Below are 26,194 nucleotides of genomic sequence, written 5' to 3' on the forward strand. Positions count from 1 at the left end.
TATTTCCATGTACCTACTCATTTTTACTGCCTACTACCTGTCTACTTTATTTCTCTCTAGAGGGCCTAGTCTAGACTTGGTAGCTGATGTGTTACTAGTCACGCACATACTGTGTCAACTAGTATGAATTTCCAGTCTTCTCTTTGATAAATGAAGGTTAATTGTAATCCTGAAATAAGTTTTAGAGATTTTAATAATATTCTTTGAATGAAAAAATTGATTTTTAATGAATCATGAGTCAACTTTAGAAGCAGCTGTAACCTGAAGTTGCTAGGTTATTTCTTTCTTTCTTTTTTAAAAATTAGGGTATTTCTTGAAGTTAAAAACTTCCCATTGTAAATGGGAATTGATAAGTTAGAGAAGGCAGCATGAAATATGTGTTCATCCAAGTTTGTTACTTTGAGTTGATTTTTAAATAATAAAGTAGAGATCTGAATTTTCCTGCATAAATTAGACCACATTTCCTATGATGAGTGCCTCAGTTTGTAGACAGTGTACTTTTTCTGTTGTTTTGTTTTGATGCTATAGGCTTGTCTAGATATTGTGTCTTGTCATAACAGATCAGCAGTTTCAGGGACTTCTTTGTAAGCTGCCAGTTTCTTGGGCAAGTCACTTGACTACTTGATCGGGTTTTCTTTTTTAATACATCTTGATGGATGATCATTGAAAGCATGAGTATATAGGTATTATGCCACTCTTATAAATGTAGAAAACACTTTAGAATGATATATACTCTGCCTTATTTTAATCTACTTTGAAAATAACTACTTACTTACCTGTGGGATTAATGATAAAAATAAGCAAAGGTATTTTTTACACCATAAGCATAATTTCTAAAAAGTTAGGGTTCATTTTAATTTACAAGGTTTTTATTTCAGATCTAAAAAAAGTTTTTCCTCCCTACTTAACTTAGACTGTGAAATATGCATTATACAAAACTTGTAAAATCTTTCTTATGCATATTCCATTTGTCCTGGTGCTATTGTTACTACTTTTGTTATTTTTTAATATTATTTTATTTGTATAATTCACTTGTTTTTGTTTTGTATAATTTAAATATTATATGTCACGTATATATTGTTTTGTGTCTTTATTATAGTGTATACATCTTTAACCAAAAAGAGTTTTCAAAGTAGTTTGATTTTTTTTTTTGCATGTGCTTAATATTACTGATTTGAGGCTTAATACTTGCTATTACTGGTTAATGTAGTTGATTATATGTTAATGGGGATTGAATCTTGACCTCAGTGAAATCACTTCTCACTGAATATTTGTCATCAGGAAAAGATGCTGTTTCCTCTCAATGGCTGCAATCCTATGCCAGTGTATAGGGCTTAGTGACTAGAGGGTAGTCAGCTCTGGTTTGACCCTTCAGCTGCCTAACTATGTGTGTGAGCCCTGTGTCAAATTAACTTGAAGCTGTTAAGTTTACACTGTTTGCCACGATTATACCTATAACACTGGCAGATCAGTTAGCTTAATTTTCCTGTTGACTATAAGTAGATTGGACTAGGTGAGAAACTTGTTTATCACCATCTGTCTTTATTACTACTTAGTGGAAAATAACTCAGAAACATAAAACATGCAACTTACAGATACTGAGCAGTATAGATTTATGTAGTGATTCAGAAATAGTGTTATTTGCATACTCTTAGAACAACACATTATTAGGCATCTGAAGTGGAAATAGATGGCTGATAATTTGACCTTTGTCTTTTAACTTGCTTTCTTCTTTTAAAAAAAAAAAATTGTTTCAGTTCATTGTTGGCTATGCTGGGTCATTGTTGCTGCATGGGCCTTTCTAGTTGTCGTGAGTGGAGGCCGCTCTGTAGTTGTGGTGAAATGGGTTTCTCATGACCGGGGCTTCTCTTGTTGCACAGCACAGACTAGGCACACTGGCTTCAGTAGTCATGGCATGTGGGCCCAGTAGTCTCAGCTCTCAGGCTCTAGAGCACAGGCTTACGAGTTGTGCTTAGTTGCCTCAGCAGCATGTGGAATCTTCTCTGACCAGGGACAACTGTATTCAGATATATATACACACATAAATTTTTATATAACTGGAATTGTACTCTGAATATAAGTATATATCTTTTGTATGTTTATGTAATAGCAACATTTTACTATTTTCCAATTGCTAATCATTTATGTTTCAAAGAAATTTTTCATGTATAGAGTTTAAGTGAACATCTTTGTACATATATCTAGATTGCAGTTCTGATTGTTTCATTAGAATAGATCCTTAAGAGAATGACTTAGTCAAAAAATACACACTTTGTAAGGTTCTTGGTAAATATTTTCAGATTATTTCTCAGAAAAATTATACTAATTTCTAGTGTATAAAGTGATCAACTCACTGAACACTGATATTGAATGTTATTAGGGTCGTTAGTTTTGGGTTTTGTTTACTAATGTACTGTATGTCTTTGTAAGGAATGTGCCATGAAGTTCAAGTGGTGTTGATAATAGTGATGAGAAAGGATGGTATTTTTTTTTTACAATTAATATTCTAAAAATAATACGAAGAATAGATAAGGCTTTTTCATTTATATATTTACTTTTTTAGGCAATTCTGTCTTGAGCTAAATGGACTTGCTGTCAAACTTCAGGTAATATTTTCTTTAACTTAAAACTAATTGAAAGTTCTGACTTTTTTCCTGTTTTTATAAATTAATGTGCTTACAAAGACATCTAGAATTTGTAATTTATTCTAGAATTTTGCACAAAGTATAGTAACCCAATTGATAAACTTTTTCATTGTTATTTTGCATGTTAATAAGTGTAACAATTTTTAACAGAGTGAATGCCATCCAGATACCTGCACTCAGATGACAGCAACTGAACAGTGGATTTTTCTTTGTGCAGCTCATAAAACACCAAAAGAGGTGGGAATGTATAAAGTTGAATGACTAATAAATTCATTGTAACCTAAATCTCTTCAAGACAATGGTAGACAAATTTTTTTTTGAGTTTTTAGGTCACTGTTTATTTTGCTCTTTGATTTAGAGTTTTTTGATGCAAGGTTATTGTCACAGTGTTACTTTAGGATTTCTTTTGATCAGTATCTTTTGAAAATTTTTTAATTAAAATATCGTTAACCTATACTATGTTAGTTTCAGGAGTAAGGCATACTGATTTGATATTTCTCTAAATTACAAAGTGATCACTGTGATAAGTTTAGTTTACCATCTGTCATCATACAGAGTTACTACAGAATTATTGAGAGAGTTTCTCATGTTGTGCATTTCATTCCTAGGACTCATTAATTTTGTAACTGGCTGTTTATACCTCTTAATCTTCCTCACCTATTTCATTCATTTCTATCTCCCCTCTGGCAACCACTTTTGTTCTTTGTATCTATGACTTCTGTTTTATTGTTTCTTCACTGTTGTTTTTTTAGATTCCACTTATAAGTGAAATCATATGGTATTTGTCTTTCTCTGTCTTGTTTTGTTTTTAGATTCCACATACAAGTGAAATCATATGGTATTTGCCTTTCTCTGACTTTTTTCACGTAGCATAATACCCTCTAGGTCCATCTACACTTTTGCAAATGGCAGAATTTCATTCTTTTATGCCAGTGTGTATACATACCACATCTTCTTTATATGGACACTTAGATTGTTTCCGCATCTTTGTTGTCGTCATTGTTGTTTAGTCACTGTTGTGTCTGACCCTTGTGATTCCATGGACTGTAGCCCACCAGGTTCCTCTGTCCATGGGATTTCCCAGGCAGGAATACTGAAGTGGGTTGCCACTTCCTTCTCTAGGTGATCTTCCTGACTCAGAGATCGAACCTGCACCTCCTGCGTTGTCAGGTGAATTCTTTACCACTGAGCCATCAGAGAAACCCTGCTTCCATATCTTGGCTACTATAAATAACGCTTCAGTGAACAGGGGCATGCATGTATCTGTTTGATTAGTGTTTTTGTTTCTTTGGGCAATTGCTGGGTTGTATGGCAGTTTCTATTTTTCATTTTTTGAGGAACCGCTGTACTGTTTTCCATAGTGGTTGTACCAGTTTACATTCTGTGCAGTGGTGCAGGAAGGTTCCTATATCTCCTGAACAGTACTTATTTTTTGTCCTTTTTTGAGGGGTGGGCCATACTACACAGCATGTGGGATCTCAGTTCCCCAAGCAGGGATTGAACTCGTGCCCCCTGTAGTGGAAGTGCAGATTCTTAACCGCAGGACTGCCAGGAAAGTCCTTGTTTTTTTGATGGTACTCTTTTCGACAAATGTGAGGTAGTAACCTATTCTGGTTTGATTTGCATTTCCTTGATAATTAGTGATGTTGAGTACCTTTACATGTGTCTGTTGGCCATCTGTATGTCTTCTTTTGAGAAAATGTGTATTCAGGTCTTCTGCCCATTTTTTAACCTGATTGTCAAAGAGTGTACTACCCTTTTTTTCTTCTAGGAGTTTTATGGTTTCCCATCTGACATTTAAATCTAAATCCATTTTGAGTTTATTTTTGTATATGGTGTAAGTAATCCAGTTTGACTCTTTCGTATGTAGCTGTCCAATTTTCCCAGCACCATTTATTGAAGAGACTTTCTTTACCCTAGTGTATATATTGCCTCTTTTGTTATAGACAACTGACCATGTAAGTGTGGGTTTATTGCTGGGATCTCTGTTCTCTTCCCTATGTATCTGTTTTTGTGCCAGTAACATACTGTTTTGATTATATAGCTTTGTAGTATAGTTTCAAATCAGGCACTTGGTATCTCCAGCTTTGTCATTATTTCTTAAGATTGTTTTGGATATGTGGAGTCTTCTGTATTTCCTCAGAAATTTTAAAATTATTTGCTTTAGTTCTGTTAAAAATGCCATAAGTATTTTGATATGGATTGCATTGAGTATATAGATTGCCTTGGGAAGTACGGTCATTTTAACAGTGTTAATTCTTCTAATCCATGAACATGGTATATCTTTCCATTTGTTTGTATAGTATCATTTCTTGTAACTGGACAATTAAATCAACTGGAACTTACAATTCATTGACTATGACATAATAACACCTATCATATTGTGTTGATATCTAATGTGTAATGGATGAAATACATGTGTTTAGATATTTTGGTTTACTTTTAATTTCTTTTTATAGGAATAACTGTTAGTGATTACTAGTTGATACTAATTGATTACTAGATTACTAGTCTATCAAATAGAAATGTTGACTTTTATAGGTCAGTGTTTTTTTTCTACATTAATATTTCTTACTATTTATTTGAAACCCACCATAATGATTTTCCTTCCATAATTGGTCTCATTGAAAATCTCACTCATGTTGTTTTCTCCTTATTTTGTTTTTGTTAAGGTGAGAGTATAGGAAGTTGCAATTGTTTATAGAACATTTTTTGTTTTAAATAATTCATGTCATCTGACATGTAGTACACAGTTTTCCTTAGTTGTCTCAAAAATGTCCTTTATAACTGGTTTGCTTAAAAATATGCATTGCATTTCCCTTGATCTGCCTTCCCTTTTAATCTGTAGTAATTAGTTTTTACATGACATTGACTCATTGAAAATAACTGAGTTAGCCCTGTGCTGTAGGATTATAGACTTTTGATTATTATATTGACAGACCACTAAAGCTTAAATCCAGTTAATTCTTTAGCTGGAAAATCAATGTTTGATGTCCTTTTGTTTGAAAAGGTTAATTCTCCAAAATAAGAAGTATCTGATACCTATCTAACCTAAGTAGTACTTATTTTTCAATATTGACGTCACTCATGATATTACTTTTTTTTTAGTTAATAAACTGAAGCAATATTAAGATTGTGTATCATTCTGTATCTGGGGAAATCATAGCAGTTTCATTGATAATTCATTGATAATTCACTGGAATTGACTCTATAGCATAGCACATGATGTGATCATTCCTATTAGAAAATTGAATCCCAAGAAGCTAGTGTCATTTTGGCAATAGTAAAAATGCATTATTCTCACTTTAATGTGGGAAAGCCATCCAGTGTGTCTTGTATTGTGAGACATATACATACCAAGTCATTACTACATCCACTTTTCTCTTTGTTGCTGTTGTTTAGTTGTGCTCAGCTTTTTTGAGGAGGACTAGAGGAGGAGCCTGTGAGGCTCCTCTGTCTGTGGGATTTCCCAGTCAAGAATAATAGAGTGGATTTCCATTTCTTTATCCAGGGGATAATCCCTACCCAGGGATTGAACCTGTGTCTCTTCCATTGGCAGGCAGATTCTTTATCCCTGAGCCACCAGGGAAATTTTTTTCTTGAGTTATGTTAAATGTAAGATAGAATAATCATCTGAATTATATCCTGTGAGTGAATCTTAAAAGTACACCACTGCTTGCTAAAGACCAGCTCCACTAGATTTTCCACGTTTCAAGGGATGGTGCTAGTGTATTTTCCAAGTGGTAGTTTTGAGGGATGAGATTATTGTAAAAATACAAACAAAAGAAAATCTTGAGAGGACACTTTCTGAATCCTTTAGAAATAATTTTACGTAGTTAAAAAATAATAGCAACAGAGATTAGTAGCTAAGAAAGTTGTTCTTACGAATTAAAAGCACTGGCAGATTCTGAAGTGGAAGAGGCACAGAGTACTCAGCAGCAGTGATGATTTACTCAAGGTCCTTCAGAATTATAGAGAGGCATTGCAGCAAATAGAGTTAAGTCTACAAACAGTGATTATAAGCAATGAAGATTATAACTTGTTGTTATCCGTTAGTCCTTTCAGTCATATGCAGATTGTGATTACTTGCAGTAGCATTATAAATATATATTTGGTAAAATATAATTTATAAAAGTTTGAACACATTACTTACTATTTGTAACATACTATTTTGGCCATATTTTGCCAAATGTTTGCTGTTATATATGATGCAGAGTAGGATCAGTTAATTGAGAATTAATTGGAGGAGGTGGAGGGAGGCAGCTAAATTAAGGCAAAACTCTTCCTCTAATTCCAAAAAGAAAAAATTCAGAAATCAGTCTAAAGTTACGCTGTTTGAAACAGTAGCCATAAAACATGTGGCTGTGGAGCACTTAATGTGGATAGTCTAAATTGAGATGTTCTTTAAGTATAAAATCCATACTGATTTCAAATATTTAGTACAAAGGGACAATGTAAAATATCTCATTGAGAGTTAACTGGATAACTACATACAAAATAATGAATTTAGACCCCCTACCTCACACCGTATACAGAAATTAGCTCTCAGTGGAAATCAAACACCTAAATGTAAGAGCTAAAACTGTAAAACTCTTGGGGGGAAAAATAGGTATAAATTTTCATGACCTTGGACTAGGCAGTGATTTCTTAGATATGATACCAAAAGCTCAGTGGTGGAAGAAGATATATATGTCAGATTTCATAGAAAATAAAAATGGTTGTGCTTTAAAGGACACTGTCAAGAAAATGAAAAGACAATGTACATAACTAGAGAAAATATTTTTGTAAATTATATCTCTGTTAAGGGTCTGGTGTCCAGAATATATAAAGAGCTATTACGAAACAACTAAAAGACAACTTAATATTAAAATGAGCAAAGAATTTTTTTTTTCTGCTTGCTCAGTGCAGCTTATAGCATCTTAGTTTTGCAACCAGGGATTGAACCCATGCCCATGGCATTGAAAGCATGGAGTCCTAACTACTGGACTGCCAGGGAAGTCCCTAAAATGAACAAAGGATTTGAATGGATATTTCTCTAAAGAAATATAAAAATGGTCAGTAAGTACATGAAAAGGTGTTCATCATCATTAGTAATTAGGCTAAATGCATATCAAAACCACATGAGAATGGAGAAATAAAAATGTGATGGATATAAATACATACAATGGAATATTATTCAGCCATAAAAGGGGGTGAAGTTCTGATATATGCTATATATAACATGAATGAACCTGAAGGACATTATGCTAAGTGAACTAAGCGAGACACAAAAGAACAGTTATGGTGTGATTTCACTTATATGATACATCTAGAAAGGACAAATTCATAGAGCCTGAAAGTAGATTAGAGGTTGTCAGGGCTGGGGATTGGGAATGTGGGGAAATTACTACTTAATGGTTATAGTGTCTATTTGGAATGAGGAAAAACCTTTGGTTTAAAACAGATAGTATAGATGGCTGCACAATAGTGAATGTAACTAATGCCACTGAATTGTATGTTTAAAAATGTTTAAAATGGAATGGGAATTCCCTGGTGGTCCAGTGGTTAGGACTCCATACTTCCATTCCAGAGGGCACAAGTTCAATCTCTGGTTGAGGAACTGAGATCCCATATGCCCATATGTGGTACTGCCAAAAATAAAGGTTAAAATGGCAAATTTTACCACAGGTTTTTCAAAGTGGAAAAAAGATCCACCCATACAATTGACATACACTTTACCCACTGAAATGACTAAAATAATAAGTGTTGGCCAGGATGTGAAGAAGATGGAACCCTTATACATAGACAATGGATTTGTAAAATACTGGGTTTGGAAATAGTTTGAAAGTTCCTCAAAATAACAGATATAGAGTTACTATATGGCTTACCAATTCTACTTTTAGGTATATACTCAAATGAAAAACATAGATCCAGACAATACTTGTGCACTAATAAAGCTTTGTGAATCACAATATCGAAAAATGGAAACAACCAAATTTCCATCAACTGATGAGTAAATATACAACATGTGGTATATGTATACAATGGAATATTATTTAGCCTTAAAAAAGAATCTAGAGGGAGAAACATTTTCAAGTATTTTATATATATTAAAAGCCAAGTCTAAAAATGTTTTGAATTAAGAAAATAATGAGTATTGATTCATTCTGCACTATTCATGAGCCTTGAAAACATGCTGAATGACACAAAAGTCCACATTCTATTCCATTTTTAGGAAATATTCAGAATAGGTAATTTCAGAGAAGATAGAAGGTAGGTCAGTTGTTTAGGATTCAGGGGAAGAGAGAAGGAGAAATGACTGCTAATTAATATTGGGTTTCTCTTGGGGGTGATGAAAATGATATGGAATGTAGTTGATAATGGTTACATAATTTTGTGAATATACTAAAAACTATTGAGTTTTACACTTTAAAAGAGATTTTGTGGTATGTGAATTATATATTAACTTTAAAATATCCCCGTTCTCCTGGGAACAGGCCCCTAAAAGGAGAAAGAAAGCACATACACTACTTGGACTTTTTTGTGACCTTAAGGGAGCAGTAATGACCTGAACACAGAAATTCTACCTTGTGGCCTGGCATCTTGGAATGTATGTGGGGAGAGTCTTATCAGATTTTAACACTCTTCAGGGACTTTCCATATATCCTCATGACTCAGGAAAATAGATTTCTTTCTTTTTGTCCACTATATTCAAGAGTCAACATGTTATACTTTTGACTCTGCTGTGAGTCTTTAGGCAAGTCCTTAATTCATTGCTTTAGTTTGCTTATCTGCAAAGTGGGAAACATAACCTACCTTGTAGGGTTGTTGTAGAGAATAAATAGAGTTAATACATATAAAGGCTTTAAACAGTGCCCAGAGCTTAGTAGGTGCTATGTACAGCTTGGCTATTATCATCATAGCATCTCCATAAAATCTTTCTTCTTTCCCAGTGTTATTTAAGCTGCATTAGCAGTCAGGTCAGACTCTGCTGAATAGCTTCCTAGTTTATTTCCTTATTCTAAATCCACATCTCCAGTGTGTCACTTGAATCTTTGACAAGTCTACCTCTGATCTTGTCCCTGTCTTACTCAGTGGTCTGTAGAGTTCATCAAATAAAGTCTAAACTCCTTCTACAAAAAAACCACACAGAAGCTCATTAGCAATTTTTCTATCAATTATGTTAAAACGGTAATTTTGGCTATATGGAGTTAAATAAAATACATCATTAAAATTAATTTCACTTTTTTTTTTTTACCTATTTAATGTGGATGTTAGAATATTTAAATTAAACATGTAGCTTGCATTGTATTTCCATGCTGACTTAATGGTACATCCAAGTGACCAATATGAATGAGAATTACAATGACTTGGGATGTTTGTCTTTGACCAAATCACGTTGTAATCATATATATGGATAAAGATACTTTTTCCAATAAATACTGCTCTTGTTACTGTTTTAGGCAGGGAGTCTACTAGCCACAAAATTCCTATGGATGTACATTTTTTTTCCTCTGAGGCGTTTTATTCGTATGCATTACATCGCTGGAAAGAATCCAAGGATTTTCCCTCCTGTGTGTTTTTGTCTTGCTTCTTCATGGTCCATGATGCCAGCCGAGGTTGTCAGTACAATGAAACCAAACTGACGGGACGGGCGCAGGTTATTCTGCCATTCTTTTAGATCTTAGAGTTGCACATCAAATCTGAGGCTGATCGCTCCATACTTATTTAGCCTGCCTGTGAGGTTCACAACAATTTTCCCAGCCCTGTTGTCATTTATGATTTCAAATTCTCCAGTGTAGCCATGCTTCATCATCACAGTTAGAATCCTGACTGGGACTTTGGAGCACCTGGTATTAGCCTCTCTTTTTGGTATTGTTGATACTCTTGAGAGCGTCAGCCAGGACACACATGCGCACCATTATGGTGGCACAGAAAGATGGCTGAAAGAGGATGTACCTTTTTTTTTCTTTGGTGTAGATTAATCTGTATTTACCATCTGAGTCACCAGGGAAGCCCTAAAAGAAAGTGAAGTTGCTCAGTCATGTCTGACTCTTTGCAGCCCCATGGACTACCAGGTTCCTCCATCATTGGGATATTCTAGGCAAGAATACTGGAGTGGGTTGCCATTTCCTTCTCGAGGAGATCTTTCTGACCCAGGGATTGAATCCAGGTCTCCCGCATTGTAGGTAGATGCTTAATTAACCAGATAATCACAATGGTGTGATCACTCACCTAGGGCCAGACATCCTGGAATATGAAGTCAAGTGAGCCTTAGAAAGCATCACTACGAACAAAGCTAGTGGAGGTGATGGGATTCCAGTGGAGCTATTTCAAATCCTAAAAGATGATGCTGTGAAAGTACTGCACTCAATATGCCAGCAAATTGGGAAAACTCAGCAGTGGCCACAGGACTGGAAAAGGTCAGTTTTCATTCCAATCGCAAAGAAAGGCGATGCTGAAGAAAGCTTAAACTACCGCACAATTGCACTCATCTCACACACTAGTAAAGTAATGCTCAAAATTCTCCAAGCCAGGCTTCAGCAGTACGTGAACCATGAAATTCCTGATGTTCAAGCTGGTTTTAGAAAAAGCAGAGGAACCAGAGATCAACTTGCCAACATCCACTGAATCATGGAAAAAGCAAGAGAGTTCCAGAAAAACATCTGTTTCTGCTTTATTGACTATGCCAAAGCCTTTGACTGTGTGGATTACAATCAACTGTGGAAAATTCTGAAAGACATGGGAATACCAGACCACCTGACCTGCCTCTTGAGAAATTTGTATGCAAGTCAGGAAGCAACAGTTAGAACTGGACGTGGAACAACAGACTGGTTCCAAATAGGAAAAGAAGTACGTCAAGGCTGTATATTGTCACCCTGCTTATTTAACTTATATGCAGAGTACATCTTGAGAAATGCTGGGCTGGAAAAAGCACAAGGTGGAATCAAGATTGCTGGGAGAAATATCAATAACCTCAGATATGCAGATGACACCACCCTTATGGCAGAAAGTGAAGAGGAACTCAAAAGCCTCTTGATGAAAGTGAAAGAGGAGAGTGAAAAAGTTGGCTTAAAGCTCAACATTCAGAAAACAAAGATCATGGCATCTGGTCCCATCACTTCATGGGAAATAGATTGGAAAACAGTGTCAGACTTTATATTTTTGGGCTCCAAAATCACTGCAGATGGTGACTGCAGCCATGAAAAAAAGACACTTACTCCTTGGAAGAAAAGTTATGACCAACCTAGATAGTATATTCAAAAGCGAGACATTACTTTGCCAACAAAGGTCTATCTAGTCAAGACTATGGTTTTCCAGTGGTCATGTATGGATGTGAGAGTTGGACTGTGAAGAAAGCTGAGTGCCAAAGAATTGATGCTTTTGAACTGTGGTGTTGGAGAAGACTCTTGAGAGTCCCCTGGACTGCAAGGAGATCCAACCAGTCCATTCTGAAGGAGATCAGCCCTGGGTTTCTTTGGAAGGAATGATGCTAAAGCTGAAGCTCCAGTACTTTGGCCACCTTATGTGAAGAGTTGACTCATTGGAAAAGACTTTGATGCTGGGAGGGATTGGGGGCAGGAGGAGAAGGGGTCGACCGAGGATGATAGGGCTCGGTGGCATCACTGACTCGATGGACGTGAGTCTGAGTGAACTCCGGGAGTTGGTGATGGACAGAGAGGCCTGGTGTGCTGCGATTCATGGGGTCGCAAAGAGTCGGACACGACTGAGCGACTGAACTGAACTGAAATCTGTATTTGCCATGTACTATACTTAGCAGTGTTGAGTAGTTACTGCATTTTAAAACGCCAATTTCATTCTCAGCACTTGAAAAATATTCTAATTACTGAGTAGAATTAGAGTAATTTTTCTTTCTCTAGTCTTACTTGTTTCTTGTTGGTTCCCTGGTTCACTCTGAGTCTTCGTTTCTTTTGATGCTTCTCACTCCCTGCCCTCAGAAGAACTGAATGAGAATAATTACTTTACAGTTTTATCTTTCATTTGATTGATTTGCTATGAGACAATTCAGTTTCATTTTCTGATAAATGAAATAGAGTAAGACAGGTTTATTAAAATGTAAAGAAATTTCAGATTTCGTATTAAATTGCAAAGGAGGTTCAGGGAGAAAAATTTTTATAGAGCTACTAGATTGGAATTAGGGTACCAGCAACATAGTAAGGCATACTTTTTAGGATGTAAGAAGACAGTGATCTTTGGAGGTATTTGTGAAGAAGGCTGCTGGGCCACTTGGCAAAGTATAAACCAGTGGACTAGGAATCAGTATATCTGGGTTATGGTTTTTAAATCCTTCTTCCTAACTATGTCATCTAGTGTAAATCATTGACCACAAGTCAAGGGTAGTCCCTGTTGCTGCGCATCATTCTTCAGGTGTTGTCTCTCTCATCCTTTAGAGTTGGGATATTTGCACGCTTGTTTACTTGAATTTCTGTTGTACAGAGTCAGCATCATCTTAGCATGCCTAAAGACAAGACTTTCCTAAGTTGGTCTGCTTGTTTTGAGGAATTCCTTATCCTTGCCTATAAATTTTTTTTTTTTTTTTAATGGCTGCACTGTGCAGCTTGTGGGATCTTACTTAGTTCATTGACCAGAGATTGAACCTGGGCCCTCAGCAATGAGAGTGTGGAGACCTAACCACCTGGACAGCCAGGGAGTTCCCATAGATTTTTAAGATCTGGTAAGAATCCTGTGCATCATTTGCAAACTGACCAGTTTCCTCATTTGTAAAGCCAGAGAGTTAGATTAGATAATCAGGTGTTCTTCCTAACTCGACAGAAGCATTGTTTTCATGTAGGTACAATACTGAGAGTGAGAAATTGGGAGACTGATTCACTTATTTACTGTAAGCTGGGTATTATAGTTGAGGGGATAGTAAAGCCTTATTTATTGACATAACATTGAATTTTACAGTCATTCTGATATTGTAAGAAACATTTCCTTAGAATATGCTTGGAGGTTTTGGATTAAGATACCTGTGCAATAAATATACCTAATTTTAGAGGCAGAACTCATTGTTTATGCATTTTATATCCTTTCTTTTATAGTGTCCTGCTATAGACTACACTAGACACACGCTTGATGGTGCTGCATGTCTTCTGAATAGCAATAAATATTTTCCCAGCAGGTAAATAAAACCTTTAAATGAGGTATTAAACTTTTCGGATTTAAAGATTGATGTTTTTAGAACTAAAAGTAGTTTGCTTATTAATGCATTGTATTCTGTAAACTTTATTTTTTATCTGTTGTATATTTGACTTGTCTAGAATTATTCACGTTTTGAAATTAAGATTGTGATTAAACTAAAGGCATCAGGGCTCGGCTCCCAAAGCTCACTGGCCAGTTCAGTCATGAGTAGTTCCTGCTCCTGTGTGTCATTTTCCAGGGCTCTCCCTCTCAAGCTTTAGGGTTGGGATATTTACACACTTGCTTACTTGACACTTTGGTAGAGTGAGCATCCTCGTAGACAGCATGCTAAAGAGCAGACTTTCCTAAGTTGGACTGCTTATTTTTTTTTTCTTAAGTATGTTCTGTGTATTTCCAGCCTGTTTTTCTTTTAATTGAAGAATGGTTGATTTACAGTGTTGTGTTAGTTACTGCTGTACAGTGAAGTGACTCAGTTTTACATATATATATACACACATTCTTTTTCATATTCTTTTCCATTGTGGTTTATCACAGGATACTGAATATAGTTCCCTTGTGCTACACAGTAGGACCTCATTGTTTATCCATTCTGTATATAGCAGTTTGCATCTGTTATTCCCAAACTCCCACTCCATCCCTCGCCAATCCGCCTCCTCCCCCTTAGTCTGTTCTCTATTGGACTGATAATTTTTGAAGGAGTCCTTATCCTTGCTTTTACATTTTTAAGATCGGGGAGGAAGCCTGTGCATAACTGTAATATATTATTGTTGAGGTTTGTGACTGGTCTTTTATTCTCATAAGATGTTTGTTACCGAGTGGATAGATTTGGAGGCTTTTTCACCTAAATATCACTGACTTCAAAGAGCTCACATAAAATATGTAAAAAATACTGGGTTTTGCCTTAGTATCCTGTATACATTTTCAAAAAGAAAACAAATAGGCAGTTTTTATTTCTCATACACACATTAAAAATTGAGTTCTGTAGAATAAAATGATAATTCCTTTTAGTAGTTTTTTATTTGCTCTAGTGGACAGAGTGTAAATATCAAAAACATGTTTTTAGTAAGTTTTGCCAAGGTTTGTTTTAGTTGCATTAAACTTTAACAAAGTATCAGAATTATAATTCTGAATTTCTTGGGCGCTATGGTTAGGTAGTGAAGTTAGGAGTGAGGAACAAGAGTTTTGGTCTTGCCCTTGCCACTTGCTAGCACTGTGACCTGGCCTGGTCACTTATTTTCTCTGGTGTCAGTTTCTGCTCTCGTGAACTGAGAAGATTGGACTATATTGTTCCTAAGATCTGTCTAGCTCTATGAATCTATTATTTCTTTTCTGTTTCTAGAGTTAGCATAAAGGAATCATCTGTAGCAAAACTAGGATCAGTATGCCGTAGGATTTACAGAATATTTTCACATGCTTATTTTCATCACCGGCAGATATTTGATGAATATGAAGTAAGTATATTTCACTAATTGTCCTGGTACATTCTTATGAGAATGACAATAATATATGTTGATATTTGTCTCATTTATTTGGTTTTGAGTAGTAAGTTGAAATGTTTTTTTTCTCTCTACAGAATGAAACATTTTTGTGTCACCGGTTTACTAAATTTGTGATGAAATATAATTTGATGTCCAAGGATAACCTGATTGTACCAATTTTAGAAGAAGAAGTTCAGAATTCAGTTTCTGGGGAAAGTGAAGCATGAAGGGAATCATATAGAAAAAAATGTACTGATCACATAATTAACATTAATTATGTACTGTATATATATCATTTTAGACACATCAATCATGTATCCATATTATAGCTTCTTTGTTTAGTATAGGTTTTTGTATGCTGAGTGTTGCCTTTTAAAATGGGAAATACTTTTTAAGTTATTCATGAGCTGTATATTCACTGGTGTGGCACTCATGGTTTTTAAATAAGATTAGTATTATGTTTATAATGCCTGTTAATAAAAGAATTTACAGTTTGGTAAAATTGCTGCTAAACAATCATTGGATCACAATCCTCATCAAATAAACACATCTATAAAAAGATGAGTGAGCTTGAGGTTTCACACAAACCATTTATACTAAAGACATAGTAATGTTTTCCTTTGGTTTTATACCTGAGTTTAGATATTCTAGGAAATTCTGTAGCACATAGTTCTATCTTAATAAGTTTTCTGAAATGAGATAAAAGTGTTTTTAAATTCTGTTTATAGTTTTTGATATACATATAATTATGTGTATATCCAAGTATAAATGCAAATAAAGCATCAGTAATACTTAAGTAATCTTACTATGCTACACGAAGTATATTCTAGACCAGCATACTTAGAAAGGATTTACCTTTCTGCATCAGTGGATAGTTACATACAAGATAGTGATAACGATAAAGAGTGTAAATGATGTTCCCAGTGGAAACCTGCCCTGTCCTTCCCTTCTCTCCATTTCCCTTAATTCCTTCCTCAAACTACATACCTGAGAAGCTTTTCACCAGACTGTGATTTAGTGGTGACTTATACCTATTTATATTTGTATTAATTGCTTACAGATTATACCTCATATTAGCAATTACATTACACTACAGGAAAAAATGTATTGGCATAGGCTCTTGCTTATCTTTGCTTTGCAAAATTGTTCTCACTACTTGGAAAACAGTCTTTGAAATAGCTTGACTAATAATGTTAGTAATATTAATCTTCACATCTAACCATTTAGGCAGCACTTAAATAGAGTTGGAAAATACTATAGTATTTATTTTACACCCCTTCTCCACAAAGTTTATGTTTGAATTATATGGACATGTAAAAATTTTTTGCAGTAATTCACAGGTTCCAAAGGTATTGTTGAATGCTCATACATTTTTTGGACTTGGTTATAATTCAGTGTCTTAAGAAGGATTCAACCATAGATTTTACAATCGTAGCTATTGAATGCAGTTTTCTAACAAAGCACTAGGAGGTCTTATTGCTGAACTGGTTGTAATGAGACACTTAGGTTAAAAAAAATTTGTACATGTAGTGAAGAAAATATTTAAATCTATCTTTTGAACAGAATTAACAAATGAACTTCCTCTTCATTTGAATGAATTATTTTGAAATGAAGATTAAAATGTAGTAATGTGTTTTTTTTTTCAAGTTGGAGGAAATAATTCATACCATGCTATAAGTATGTATTGCAAAAATGTGGAAAACAGTAGCATCCTGAGAGTTTGTATATATATTTATGCTTTTTGATCCTGCCAGTATATTTGGCTTTGAACAGTGCTATTCCAGCAGCCAGTCATTATTTTGTCCCAATCCACACTCTCTTTAAGAAGTTTTATATTCACAGTGAAAGGAAAATTGGCTTTGAAATTATGCATTTATATTAATGTAACTATGAACCAATGGGAATAGTAATTTTTACACAAACTTGCTAAATATCGAGAAACTAAACCAAGTTAATAAATTATATATAGCAATGTAGCTCTTCTCTCTGTATAAAAGTCTCAGTGGATTTCTATTGCTTGACTATTAGTGAACATTTGAACTAAGGCAGTGGCTGGGATTTGGTGATCTGGCTAAGTATTCTGAAACACATTTTGAATAATATGACTTGGTGTTAAATGGGGAAATAAAAATTTTTTTTCTTACTCATTCCATCTTCCCTGTACTATGTGTTTGGAATTGATCATAAAAAAAAAAAAATACCCCAAAGAAAACATTAGTTTGTAGTCTTGCTTTTGTATTCATATTGACATTCATATTCTTGCATTGTGAAGTTGAGTCACTGTATCAGGTAAGACAGAACTGAAACAATTACTGTTTTTCCTTAAAATTCATAGAATTTTGAAAATTTTGTTCACAGAATTTTGAAAATATAAATGTATATGTGCTGTGTTATGCTGCGTTAGTCACTCAGTCATGTCCAGCTCTATGTGACCATGAACTCTGGCCCACTAGGCTCTTCTGTCCATGGGATTTCTCCAGGCAAGAAGACGAGTGGGTTGCCATGCCCTCCTCCAAGGGATCTTCCCAACCCGGGGATCAAACCAAGGTCTCCTGCATTGTAGGTGGATTCTTTACTGTCTGAGCCACCAGGGAAGTCCATGTATGTGCTTAAGTGGTACTAAAAAAACTGATGAGCCCGGCAAACCATTGATTTATAAAGTAATTGTTCTAAGAGGAGGGGAGTAGAAAACTCATAGTTCTGTGTAATAAAGAAGTTAGGCTCCACTTACTGTTTGAATTATACAATATAGATCCAAAAACTAAATTTTTCTTTTCATAGAATTATTTTGACCATATAGTCAATTCATCATTTTTCTCATATATTTAAGAAAGTACCTAATTTTTAATAATTTATGTTCCTGTAAGTATTACAGTTCTTTTGTGTGTGTCCATTTTCTTTTCTCTGACTTAAGGGATTAAATTTGCATTTCTAGAACAGTTTCTCAATTAAATTTAAAATGAATTTTTGTGTTTGGTTGTGTCACATGGCCTGTGGAATCCTAGTTCAGTCCTGACCGGACTGAACCCAGGTCCTCGGCAGTGAAAGCAGGGAGTCCCAACCACTGGACCACCGGGGGATTCCCTAAATTTTTAACAAGTTAATATTTTTAATATCAGGATAAAATTTTAAATCTATAGTTAATTGCATTATTAGCAAGAACTGTTAAGGTCTCAAACACGTTTAGTGACGTCAAAATCATTGTAATAGAACTAATTAATTTTTCCCTGGATACTTTGCTCTATTTTTGCCCAAAGGTTTCCTATCAGTTAAATGCTACATTTTATATGCTTTTATTTTTAAATACTTCTTGAATGTACAAAGGTTTCTTGGTGTGATTCTTCCATGCTAGGCATGAAAGATTCTCATTTTTTGAATACAGCTGATTGTTAACTAAGCAGACACTATGGATATGTATTAGTACAACACATTTAGCAAGTTATTTGAGGCGGTCAAAATATCCAAATGCATTTTCTGAAAAAACAGGCATTATTAGTGTAGGGCACACTATAAAACCAGATAACTTCCAAATAAATTCACTAAATAGTTAGATTACTCATCTAAAAGATTTAATTAGGAACCTCAATATTGGGGGATGCATGGATATTTTCTGTGGGCTAAAAATTAATTATAGTACTTTATTTGATTTTTTCTGCTGTTTACATTTCTTTTTATAGTACACAGAGCTTCATATGAAGTGTGAGAATCTAATTAAGCAAAGAGAATACTAAATTTTTCATTAAAACAAATTTCCAAAAAAGAAATAGCAACTGACACCCTGAACTTCTATCCGTGAAGACAGTATGTTAGTTGTGTTGCGTCAGGTATTGTTTCTATGATTAATTATTGCATCGACATTCAAAATGAGTCAAATACTCATTTTAAAATGAAATCATTTTATCCTGATTTGGACTTCAGCTATAAACCTTGGTAAAAACAGTTTATAATTCCATAAGTGGTGTATTTACCTTAAAAATTGTTTTTAGTTTATTTTTGGTTGCACTGGGTCATTGTTGCTGTGCATGGGCTTTCTCTGGTTGCAGTGGGTGGGGGCTTCTTTTCATTGAGGTGCTTGGGCTTCTCATTGTGAGAGCTTCTCGCTGCAGAGCACAGGCTCTAGGCAGTCGGACTTCAGGAGTCGCAGCACCCTGGATCAATAGTTGCGGTGTGTAGCCCTCGGGCCTGTGGGCTTCAGCAGTGCAGCACGCAGGCCCAGTAGTTGTGGCACACGGACTCAGTTGCTCTACAGCATGTGGAATCTTCCCAGACCAGGGTTGGAACCTGTGCACCCTGCGCTGGCAGGCAGATTCCTATCCATCACGCTGCCAGGTTAGTCCTTTACCACTTTGTTTTGAATGGACCTCATGAAAGTCTTGTTCACTTAAAAATTGTAGTTTGTCACAGATAATAGGATTTTCTCTGACTTTGTATAACCATGTCAAAGGAAACATTCTCATTTAACACGATACTTTATGTAAAATAATTGTCTACATCTTTATAAACATCTGCTAATTAGTATTTTTGGTTGTCCTTAGTTATTAGTGAATGAAAGAAAATGTTAATTTCTTTTAAAAAACAAAACATTTAAAATATCTTGTTATAAAAATCAAGAGTTAAAAGAAGTAGGAATGATAGGATTTTGTGCTCCTATTTCCCCTACTTTCCTCAGAGATAGATTGAGGGGAGTCAAAGGAACAAGGCAATCTCTGAGATGAAAAAACACAAGGTATAGTCATTATTGCACTAGCAATGACATAGCCGCTTGACCCAATTTCAGAAATCAATAGAACCTTTTTTTTTAATTTTGAGGGTGAATTTTACTTAACTCCCCTAAAAAATGTGATTGTATTTTAAAACCAGGTGTATATTTATAGACAGAAACTGTTCTTGCCTTGATTTGGATTAATATTTAAACCACTTTTAAACATGTTTGGTGCTTTTAGATTTTTAAACATTTTACAAAACAAATGCAGATCTTGGATTCTGATGGTTGAGAACCATGTTAGTGGTTGTATTAGTTTTCAGTATCTGCTGTAGTAAATTACCACAGACTTAGTGGCTTCAAGAATACAACTTCATTATCCTCTTACAATTCTTGAGGTCAGGAGCTCAAAATAAGTTTTACTGGGCTAAAATTAAGTCCCCATTTCTTTCTGGAGGCTAGGGGAAATCTGTTTCTTTCCTCTTTCAGCTGCTGGTGGCTGCTGGCAATATTTGGCTTGTGGCCCCATCATTCCTGTCTCTACATCATCTCATTGCCTTCCCTCTGTGGTGATATTTTTCTCCACCTCTCCAGGGAGACTTGTAATTGCATCATTATGCTCACCTGGATATTCCAGGCTAATTTCCCCATCTCAAGATAATCATATTTGCAAAGCCCCTTTTGCAATATAATGTTATCATCTTGAAACAAGTGTGTAAGTATTAGTTGCTTAGTCATGTCCTACTCTTTGAGACCCGATGGACTGTAGCCCACCAGGTTCCTCTGCTCATGGAATTCTCCAGAATATTGGAATGGATAGCCATTCCCTTCTGCAGGGGATCTTCCCAGCCCAGGGAACAAACCCAGGTCTCCTGAATTGTAGGCAGATTCTTTACCATCTGATCCACCAGGGAAGCCCAATGTAATCATCTTAGGGAGCCTTTATTCAGTCTACCATAGCAGTCCTCTTCAATTCACACTGTTAAAAAGTTCTCCATGCTATCAGTTCAGTTCAGTTGCTCAGTCACGTCTGACTCTGTGATCTCATGGACTACAGCACTCCAGGCTTCCCTGACCATCGCCAACTGCCGGAGCTTACTCAAACTCATGTCCACAGAGTAGATGATGCCATCCAACCATCTCATCCTCTGTCGGAGTAGAAGGACGTGCTCATCTTCTGCGAGGACTCCAAAATTACACTGTGTTGCTGAACAACCATTGACAGGAGAATGTTGGATCCCACCAAAAAAAGATACCCCACGTCCAAGGGCAAAGAATCCCCAGCAACATGGTAGGAGGGGTGAAACTGCGTTTAGAATCAAACCCCATACCTGCCAGAGACACTTGAAGGGCTCAAACAAACCTTGTGCGCACCAGGACCCAGAGATCCCACGGAGACTGAGCCAGAACTGTGTTTGAGTGTCTCCTGCGGAGGTACAGTCAGCAGTGAACTGCTGGAGGGGCAGGGCCTCTGGGTGCAGTAGACCTGGGTGTGGCATAAGCCCTCTTGGAGGAGGTCACCATTATCCCCACCATAGAGATGCCAGAACTTACACAGGACTGGAGAAACAGACTCTTGAAGGGCACAAACAAAAGCTTGTGTGCACCAGGACCCAGGAGAATGGAGCAGTGGCCCAACAAGAGACTGACCCAGACTAGCCTGTGAGTGTCCAGGAGTCTTGGGGGAGGCACAGGTCGATGGTGGCCTGCTTCAGGGTTGGGGGCACTGAATGTAGCAGTGCATGGGACCTGTTGAAGGAGGTCACAATTATCTTCATTACCTCCACTATAGTTTGGCCTCAGGTCAGACTACAGGGAGGGAACACAGCCCCACCCTTCAACAGAAAATTGGATTAAAGATTTACTGAACACAGCCCCGCCCATCAGAACAAGACCCAGTTTCCCCTCAGTCAGTCTCTCTCATCAGGAAGCTTCCATAAGCCTCTTATCCTTCTCCATCAGAGGGCAGACAGAATGAAAACCACAATCACAGAAAACGAACCAATTTGATCACAAGGACCACAGCTTTGTCTAACTCAGTGAAACTATGAGCCATGCCTTGTAGGGCCACCCAAGACAGACAGGTCATGGTGGAGAGTTCTGACAAACCACCAGTATTCTTGCCTTGAGAACTCCATGCTATAGACTTAACGTTTACTCCCACACTGGTTCTTTTTATTTCTTGCATGTTATCTTCTTCTTTATGCCTCCTGGTCACACATGCTGCATTTAAGTCTCTGAAAAAGTTGAACTTGAGACCATTTTCTGTAGATTACCATTCAGTACATCCTCCTGAGATGCTTTGCCCTGAGCTTCCAAAGACCTTGTATGCTTAGTCACTGAGTCATGTCTGACTCTGCAATTTGAGATCTTTGTAGGCACCAGAGTCCACCTCACATAACACCAAATATATTAAAATGTATCCCAATTTCATATTAAATATAATTTTTATATTAAAAATAAAAATTTAAGCAGCTTTTTGTAATTGATTTTAAAAATTTAGCTCAGGTCTTCCCTGGTGGTGTAGTTCTTAAGAATCCAACTGCCAGTATATGGACCACAGTTTCGATCCCTGGTCCAAAGATCCCACATGTTACGGGGCAGCTAAGCCCATATGCCACTGAGGCCATGCTCTAGAGTCTTCGAGCTGCAACTACTGATCCTGTGTGCCACAACTGCTGAAGTCCGAGAGCCTAGAGCCTGTGCTCCACAACAGAAGCAATTGCAACGAGAAGCCTTCACACTGCAACTACAGAACGCCTGAGCACAGCAACGAAGACCCAGCTCAGCCAAAAATAAATAGATAAATCAATCTAAAAAAAAAAAGATTGGTTACTTTTTACAATTGGCTATGGTTTCTCATCTGTCATCTCATATACCTTAGAATTGAGAAAAGCTAATCTACAAATTGTGTTCAAAGCTAAAGACATTTTTATGAATATGAAAGGAAATAATGGTTTGATATATTATGTTTTACAGCTGTTTAAATATTGCAGTTTTGCAGTTTTCATAGTTTAGGGGCAATATATTTTTTAACAGGTTTCAAATGTTTTTGGGGACTCCTGAAAAGTTCATAGGTCCTCGTTTTTAAAATGACCTGCTTATAATTTTATAACACAAACACAATCTATTATTAGAATATTATTGTTTATCAACTGTTATTTGCTCAGGGAAGTCTTCCCTGACCTTGAGTATGTTAGGCTTGTCTGTCATATGCTCTCCTAGCAAACTCTGCTTCCCAGCAGTATTTCCATCAACTGTAATTACCTAATTATTGCTATTACTATTTATCCACAGTCTTTTTTCTCTGCTAGCCTATTGAGAGCATACCTGCATCTTCTCACAGGAAATCTGTTCCAGAGGAGGGTTTCATCATTGATGAGAGCCTGAATGTCAAAACCTAAAAAGCATTCTTAAAACATATCCGCCCTCCTCCATGTTTTATCTGGAACATCTGCCTTTAACATTGTATGTGCCTGTAGTGACAGCAGCGTGGTCTTCTGAAGACATAATTTATTCTTGGCTGCTTAGCATTGGTCTTGGGTCTCTGGCCCTTCTGGAGACCCTGTGAGCTACCTAATATACTTGGCAAAGTCGTGATGAATCTTTTTATTTACCGCACAGAACTACATTTAAATGTTTAGCTGTTGTATTCATATGGGGTGGGGGGTGGGGGAGGTTCAACAGGGAGGGAACATATGTATACTTATGGCTAATTCACATAGTTGTATGGCAGAAGTCAGCATAATATTGTAAAGCAGTTATCCTCTAATTAAAAGTAAATTTTTAAAAAGGATGCTTTATATTTATTCTGGAGTTTCCCCAGGTATAAGGTTGTTCACCACACTAAACAGAACTTTGCAAACTTAAAACTAGACCTTTGCGGGGGAAAAAAATGGTTTCAACTTATTGAGCACCTAACCAGATGTCAGGAACTGTGATACATTTCCCACAGCATTGCACTAAATCCTCATACAATTAAATTCATTTGTTACCGTCCCCATTTTACCAGGAGTAAACTGAACTTCAGGGCTTCACTGGTGCTCAAATGGTAAAGAATCTGCAATGCAGGAGATCCGGGTTTGATCCCTAGGTTGGGGAGATCCCCTGGAGAAGAGAATGGCAACACACTCCAGTATTCTTGCCTGGAGAATTCAATGGACAGAGGAGCCTGGTGGGCTATAGTCCATGAGATCACATGACTTCCTGACTAACACTTTCTTTTCTTAAACTGAACTTCAAAGTAGCAGTTCAGTGTGCACAGGAACAAGCAAGCAGGGCCAGGGATCTAAACTCTATCCTGGCTCCAAAGTTCAGACTTCTTTGTTTGATATCCTACCTCATATGTTTCTGAGCATTGCTGCTACCTATCCTGGAAGACTTCTTTCTTATAGGATTGTGTTAGGCAGGGTGCTCATAACCAAGAAATAGTGTTGAGGAAGGAGACCATGCCCCAGGGATGGTGGGATGGGAAGTCAGGAGGAACCTGGGGACACCAAGGAAGATGCTACTCAAGCCCAGGTCTGCTGATTTCTGGTCTTGTTACACAGAAAAGCAAAACCTTATTTGGTTAAGCCACTCCCAACCCCACATGCTGCCTGACCACATCTATTACAGTGCTGAGTGGTTCTACTTTTGAAACTTTTAGGTGTTGAAAACAATTCTTTCCCTGAGGATTAGTATCCCCATTAAGACACAAAGGAGTTGAAATTGTGTGGGGTTTTTTTTCCGTAACCAACCTAAGAAATTCTTACATTTGAAAGCCTGGACTGTGCTCGCTTCTGTAGCACATAAACTAGAAAGCCTGGACTTCAAATTTCCCAGATGTCCGTGGAAGTGGTTCTTGGCTGCCCTGCCCAGAGCCAGGTCTCCCGCTGGCCAGGCACAGCAGTGATTAACGGGGAGGGCACAGTGAGTGCGTTATTGAAACGGAGGGTCAAGCTTCCTTTGAAAGAAATTTTAAAAATTAAGTTTCTTTCCATGTAGGCAAATCTTCTACTTCTCCCAGCTATTTTAGGGTTTTTTGGTCTGTGACATTAGCATTTCTAGATTGCTGGTTTCTTCAGCTTCCAAGTCTGAGTGAGATATATGAGCCAAAAATAAAACCAAGAAGTTCACCACTGGTCATCTTATATTTGTTTTATGTCTAATCATCTGTCAGAACTGGCTTTATAAACTTTGGGCTATTGCACAAGTAAAATTCACTCTAGAGGTATGATAAATTGCCACGATTAATACTATTTAAATAAATATGGTTCTGATGGTTTGCATTTAGCTTATTTTCCTACATATCCACCAGTGTATTTTGATTTAACATTCTTGGTTAGAGACTCCCCGTCGTTATCACCTACTCTATTTCAGTGCTCACTTGAAATTTAGTCATTCCACACAGGGAATTGCTGGGGCCCTAGAAGTTGAGAATCCCATGGACAGAGGAGCCTGATGGGTTACAGTCCACGGGGTCACAAAGAGTCGGACACGACTGAGCGACTTCACTCACTCACTCTAGAAGTTGAGAGGAGGAAACCTTCTTAATCATAATGCTGAAAGAGCCATGATACTGCCAGCGCAGAGGAATGGTAGTGAGATGTCCAGATAGTGAGGAAAGACTAGGAAGGAGACAGCTCCTGAGCTCTTCCACTATGAAAGAAATGCAAATGCATCTGGTACATTTATAGTCAAATATATAAACGCCTGGTCCTGGTAAAATAAACAATTTGGAGATGTGATATGGACTTACCATAGCTTGCCTCCTGCTTCTAGGGTGTCTGAACCCCCTGAAAGCGCTGAGTCTCTTAAAGAGAGTGATGTTTCTATTGTCTTTAAGTGACATTGATAGAGCTGCTGCTTAGCTCAGTGGCTATTTCTCTGGTGATTAGGTGTTAAATGCTGTCCACGGAAATAACGGGGATATTCAACCCAAATGGGATGGAACTAACAGGTGGCTATGGAAACCTTAGACAGAAGTGCATAGATGCTCTACCAAAGGGGAATGTCAAAACCTCCCACCAACATCTATGATCTCCATACTTTCTCATTATAACTTACAAGTATTAAAAAAAATCACATGCCAGAGCCCCTAAGGAATTCCATAGCATTATGAAAAGAACTGACTGTGCAACTGGCAGATAACTAACTCTAAGGTTAGTCACATGTAACTCCTTAGGCATATACAGTCCAAGTTTTGTTACTTTTTGTTTTTTAAAAGATAGAGCTACTTACATATA

General features: G+C 36.7%; 1 protein-coding gene and 1 pseudogene across 2 annotated transcripts in view; one reads left to right on the top strand and one right to left on the bottom strand.

Annotated features, from left to right (window-relative positions):
* Positions 1-17,412, top strand: part of MOB4 (MOB family member 4, phocein) — a 45,960-nt gene extending 28,548 nt beyond the window's left edge. For both annotated transcript variants that reach the window (XM_027965063.3, XM_004004794.5), the window contains 5 exons: positions 2,564-2,606; positions 2,796-2,882; positions 13,688-13,767; positions 15,127-15,238; positions 15,361-17,412. In XM_027965063.3, the coding sequence (XP_027820864.1) occupies positions 2,564-2,606; positions 2,796-2,882; positions 13,688-13,767; positions 15,127-15,238; positions 15,361-15,492 (454 nt within the window). In that variant the 3' untranslated portion in view covers positions 15,493-17,412. The remainder of the gene's footprint in view (positions 1-2,563; positions 2,607-2,795; positions 2,883-13,687; positions 13,768-15,126; positions 15,239-15,360) is intronic.
* On the bottom strand, positions 9,828-11,487 carry LOC121818731 (small ribosomal subunit protein uS8-like; annotated as a pseudogene).
* Positions 17,413-26,194: the final 8,782 nt, after the last annotated feature.

Source organism: Ovis aries, chromosome 2 (genome assembly GCF_016772045.2).
Source record: "Ovis aries strain OAR_USU_Benz2616 breed Rambouillet chromosome 2, ARS-UI_Ramb_v3.0, whole genome shotgun sequence".
Taxonomy (NCBI): domain Eukaryota; kingdom Metazoa; phylum Chordata; class Mammalia; order Artiodactyla; family Bovidae; genus Ovis; species Ovis aries.